Source organism: Vombatus ursinus, unplaced genomic scaffold, assembly GCF_900497805.2.
Source record: "Vombatus ursinus unplaced genomic scaffold, bare-nosed wombat genome assembly UNPS02012758.1, whole genome shotgun sequence".
NCBI lineage: Eukaryota > Metazoa > Chordata > Mammalia > Diprotodontia > Vombatidae > Vombatus > Vombatus ursinus.
This window is the reverse complement of record NW_020952536.1, coordinates 862,367-868,100: the sequence shown is the minus strand read 5'-3', so window position 1 is coordinate 868,100 and position 5,734 is coordinate 862,367. Positions and strand designations below refer to the sequence as shown.

The following is a 5,734-nucleotide window of genomic DNA, read 5'->3' as shown; positions in this document are numbered from 1 at the left end:
TGGCCCTTCCAACTCTAGGTCTTCTAACTCAAAATGTCACAGCCAGAAGGGTACAGAAAAAATAGAACACAAGACATGAAGCACAAGGAGAGACATCAGGGATAATCTAGTTGAGGCACCTCATTATACAGATGGGTAAAGGGAAGGGAATATGCATTTATACAGAACCTGGCACTATGCCTGAACACTTTACAAGTAGTAGCTCATTTTATCTTCACAACAATCCAGTGAGTTAAGTACTATTATTATCCCTTAAAGTTGAGGAAACTGAGGCAAAGAGAGGCCAAGTGACTTGCCCAGGGTCACATAGCTAGTAAGTACTTGAGGCTGGATTTGAACTCAAGTCTTCCTGACTCCTGCTCCAGTGCTCTAACCACTGTGTCACCAGCTGTCTTTGATGGGAAACTTGTGGGCAAGATGGAAAAATATAAAATGAAAGATAGTATCACAGAGTAACAGAACCTCAGTGGAAAGGGACCTGGGAGGCCATGTAGCCCAACCCATGTCTTGCCAAGAATCCCTGTTACAGTATGACCAACAAGATGTCCAGCCTTTGCTTGAAGACTTCAAGTCCGTCTCTCCTCTAATCCCTCCTGAGGCAGCCCATTTGGACTCTTGGACAGCTCCTAGTACTGACCTGTGGTACCGAGCAGGCTAAGTTTAAATTCTCTTCCTCAGAATAACCTGCTCACAATCAATACAGTATTCTTTTTTTCCAGGCTAGCCAACCCCAAATCCTTCAAATAATGCTCCTATGATATAATCCCCAGTCCACGTCTTGCTTGGGAGCATGATTTGGAGTCAGAAGACAGCGTTCAAATCTCAGTTTTCCACTCATTGCTTGTGTGGACAAGATGCTTAGCTTTGGGGCAGCTATGTGCCACAGTAGAATGCTGGGCTTGGAGTCAGGAAGACCTGAATTTAAATCTGGCCTCAGACACTTAACTATCTTGGAGACCCCGAGTGAGTCATTTAATCTCTGTTTGCCTCAGTTTCCTCATCTGTAAAATGGGGATAGAAATAAAGCATTCCCTATGGTCTGCTTTGGTTATATCCCCAAAATTTTGGAAAGTGGAAGATACATCACTAAGCTGGAAAACATGGGTTTTAGAGCAGGACAAGGTCTGATACAAAGGTTTACAGAGGACACTTCAAGATTCAAGGATGAGTTAGATATCGTGAAGTTCATTTGTAAAGAGTTTTTGGACCACAGCTTTCAAGAAACAAACTGATAAGCTAAGGACAAATCATCAGGGCATCTATGTGCTCCAAGACAACAAATTTCGACTTCTCACTCAGATGTCTTCAGGGAAACAGCATTTAGATTGTGCACCTAAGTATTTAGCATTTGCTGTCGCTGTTCAGTTGTGTCTGACTCTCTGTGACCCCATTTGGGGTCTTATTGGCAAGGATACTGGAGTGGTTTGCCATTTCCTTCTCCAGCTCATTTTACAGATGAAGAAACTGAGGCAAACAGAAGAAATTAGATGAAAGAAATTAAGTTGATGGGTTGGGTACTAAATTAAATAAATGGTCAAAGGACTGTGTTTCTAAAAATACATGAGACCAATCAGGATGACTCTTAGCATACAAAGGTTACTTGTCCAAGTCAATATTACTACGTTCAGCTAAGGAATAATTGAGAACATCCATTCTTCAGTTAATAAGAATATTAGTTAACATTAGTTAATAGGAATATTCACTTCCACACATTTTAAACTCCTTGTTGCTCATATCAAAATGTTTCTGTTTTACATTAAGTATTCCCCATGGTATGCAATGAACATTGTTTGATTTCTTTAAAAATTAATGCAATGTAAAAATAGACGCTATCAAGATAATTTTTTTTAAAAAAGTGATTTTTGCAAAGGATGACCAAATGAACAAGACAAAATTTAATAGATATGGATGTAAAGTCTTGTACTTAGGCTAAAAAAAGGAAACTGGACAAACAACCAGAAGCGTTAGATTAACAGCAAGTAATATGAAAAAATACTTAGAGTTTTCAGTTAGTCAAATAGGAAACCACCAAAGTGAGTTGTGGCAGGCAGGAGAGGGGCTGATGCACCTGTCTTTGCCCAGGCATGCTGCCCCCACCTGACCCTGAAGTGTTGCCCCCACCTCATCTGCCCTCACCTCTGTTCATCTCTGTCTCTGAATCCCAAGATCCTATTCAGGCTTTGTTGACGGCATTTCCCAACCAACTCCACATCCACCCCCCCCCCACCTCAGTTGTTTGTATTCTCTTGCTCTCCCACCCTCATCATTTTGTATTTATTTTATTTTTGTGTTTGTGTGCCCCCCACCCACCCAAGAAAAGGTTAGCTTCCTGAGGGCAGAACTCTTCTGTTTTTTTGTCTTTCTGGTCCCAGCACCTGGTGCTGCACCCCAACGCCTAAGTACCTACTATGTGACAAACAGACAATATGCCATGTAGTAGGTACCTAAATGTTTATTGAATGTAATTAAATTAATGCCATGTTTGGGCTGAATTCATAAAAATAAAGTACCTAGAACAAGGGAGATGATAGTCTACACTAATCAGATCATATTTGGAATCTAGACTCTAGAATGCCAGAGCTGGGATGGATCTTAGAACATAATCAGTTGGGGCTGGGCAGGGAAGGGGTAGCCCTTGAAAACAGAACCTAGAACATTATAGTTCCCTTGGAAGTCTCATGTTCTCTTTTTCTAAGGTTCCTCCCAGTTCTGCCATCCCATGTTCTATATACTAAGGCCCCTCCCTGATCTCCTCTTTTTTGATGCTTTCATTTTCCATAGTGCCCGTTGCCACTGGACAACAACTTCTAGATCTGAAGCCCAAGGCTGTGGCAGGATCTCCAGGGGGCACCTGGGTTCATTTCCAGGCTGGAGGCAGATGCTCCTTGGAGTGGAGGCTCTCCCAAAGTTTACTGAGTGAATGCTCTTTTCCACCACAAAATGCATGCTGTCTCTGTGGAATGTCCCTAAGTGAAGGAGGTCATCCCTGAAGGGAAAAATAGAAGGACAGCCTCATCTTGGGGGTCTCTCCTCTCCCCTGGGGGCCTGGACTGTTGGCCAGACCATGACCTCATCATAAACATCCATTTTGCTGATGTCCAGTGCCTGTGAAGAAAGGAGAGATAGTTGAGGCTGGCAGCTGCAAGACCCAAACTTGAGTCTCAGCTCTGTTGATTACTTCTTTTATAACTATGGACAAATCAATGAACTCCCTCAGCTTCAGTTTCCTCCTAATGCCTTCTGCCTCTCTGATTATCGGGTAGGATGAGCTCCTCCCCACACCTCCATTTAAGGAGGGAGACCAGGCATCTCTTTGTTTCCCACTCAGCTGTACTCCTTTGACCTCTACATCATGATCTCCGCCCCCATCCCAGGTATCTCTCCCTCCACCCCTTTTCAACATCCTTTTATGTGTTTTCTTATCATTATCATTAAAATTTAAGCTCCTCAAGGTCAAAGACTTTTTATTTTTCATATGTACACCTGCTCTTAGCACAATGCCTGGCACACAGTAGGTGCTTTTAAAATGTTTATTGACTGACTGAACTGTAAGATTTCTAAGGCCCTTTCCAGCTCCAAATCCATGATCCTTGACTTTCTCACACCCACAGTACCTGGTGGGGGGCCTCCAATATCTCTGGAGAGGAAATGGAAGACAAGCCTTCATCCTATGAAAAAATAAGAGATGGGTAGCTGCACCCTCCCTCCGCCTTTCACCAAGACTTTAGGGATGGAGAAGGAAAAGAACACCAAGGAGCACCAATGTGACAGTGGGCAGTGTGGCATGGTGGAAAGAGCACTGGCTCCTCAGTCAGAGGAACTGAGTTCAGATGTCACCTCTGATACTGTCTGTGTGTCATTAGGCAAGTCACTCAATCTCTCTGGACTCTCAGTTTCCTGAGATGTAAAATGATGGAGATAAACTAGAATCTGGGGGTTGCTTAGCCTTTTTGGTATCATGGATGCCATTGATGGTCTGGTGAAGTCCAGAATTGTGCTTTTAAATGTATAAAATAATGTACATGAGATTATAAAGGAAATCTATTATATTAACCCTTGGGATGAATTCTGAGACCTAGATCTATGGTTCAATGTAAGGGCAAGAAAAAGCAAGATGGTGATGGGAGTGAGAAGACAACTCTCTGGCCTTGACTCCAGTTTTCCCTTATAAGATTGTGGCTTTTAGCTTGGCAGCTGGTTCACATGGTGAGGGAGGTGATGCTGAAGGGCACTGATTCACCTTGAGCTGCTGAGTCCGTCATGAACTTGGCAATGACCCTCCTGAAGACTAAGTAGGACAGCATTTAGGATGCATGCTTTATTAATTGAATTCACTTTGTTCCCTCCTTGTAGAAGGGTGGCAGAGGTGGTTGATGGAATTCAACAACTGGCCTTCATCTTTCCTAAAATTTCTGAGAGCTGAGCATGTTTAGCATTTTAATACATGCATACGGTGTTCAGAGTGCTTCATATTCATGTAAGTATATATAAAATATACATATATATGTATACACATTGTGTCTTCCTAAATAGTGTATCTACATTTTGTGTGCCCCCCCAACCCAAAAAAGATAAGTTTCCTGAGGATGGAATTCTTCTGGTTTTTTATTTCTATGTATATTGTATATGCACATATTTATTCCATAAATATATACACATTATATGTGCATATATTTATTCCTCCTAAATACATGTTATCAATGCATATATTTATGTTTATACATTGTCTCCCTCATTAGAATGTAAGCACTTTGAGGGCAGGAGCTATTTCAATTTTGTTCTTATATTCCCAGACCCTAGCAAAGTGCTCGACAGATAGTAGCCACTTAATAAAGGTTTATTGATTGGTTGCTTGGTTATGGGAAAAGCTGTGGACAATGTTTAAATAACTTGTGATTTTTTTCCTTTTGTTGAGTCTGTGGCTATGAGTAAAAACACTATATATAGTTAGTAGGCTTGTCTGGTTGCTTGCACAGCAGATTCCTTCCCCAAGATATGCCTTCATCTTGTCCTTAGGGCTCTGTGACATACAGATGTTCCAGGGAGGAGGGGTCAGTTTTCCTGGTGGGGAGATGAGGTTGAAAGCTATTCTATTTGGATAAATCATCACTGATTTATCTGGGAGAAAATCCAAGGTGAGGCAGTGGGAAAAGAACTCTGACTCTCCTATTTGCTACCCATGAGACCTTGAGCAAGTCACTTAAACTTTTTGAATCTCAGCTCTCTCACTGGTAAAATGAAGGGATTATATGAGATAATTTCCGAGTCCCTCCCAGTTCTAGAATTCCCTACTCTAAGGTCCATCTTAGCTCTGACAATCTGTATTCTAAGATTTCCCACATTTTCTGTTCCAGAGTCCCTCCCAGTGCTGCCCTTTCCTATTCTAAAGCCATCTGTGACATTCTGTGCTTTAAGGACCCTCCCAGATCTAACATTCTAGAGTCTTTGGGTCTTTTTAATGAGGACATCCTGCTCTATGAGGCCTGGGTTGGGGAATCTCTGTCAGAGAGGAAGGGAAAGGAAGCATGGAGCACAGAAGGGACCTGGGGATAAGAATGGGGAGTATTCTCACCTGGTCAGTCAGGGTCATACCTTGATACCACTGATTTTCACACATGATATCTTCTCCACCTGGAGGGGGAGAAATCCAGACAGGAAGTCCTCTATGAACCTCAAGAACCAGAACTCATTCTCTCTTCTCTCTCTCTCTCTCTCTCTCTCTCTCTCTCTCTCT

General features: G+C 42.2%; 1 protein-coding gene across 1 annotated transcript in view; it reads right to left on the bottom strand.

Annotated features, from left to right (window-relative positions):
* Positions 1-3,012: 3,012 nt before the first annotated feature.
* Positions 3,013-5,734, bottom strand: part of LOC114040182 (carcinoembryonic antigen-related cell adhesion molecule 3-like) — a 15,818-nt gene continuing 13,096 nt past the window's right edge. Inside the window, exons 5-7 of the mRNA XM_027858197.1 lie at positions 5,573-5,631; positions 3,615-3,668; positions 3,013-3,105 (exon numbers count right to left, since the gene is read on the bottom strand). Of these exons, the coding sequence (XP_027713998.1) occupies positions 3,013-3,105; positions 3,615-3,668; positions 5,573-5,631 (206 nt within the window). The remainder of the gene's footprint in view (positions 3,106-3,614; positions 3,669-5,572; positions 5,632-5,734) is intronic.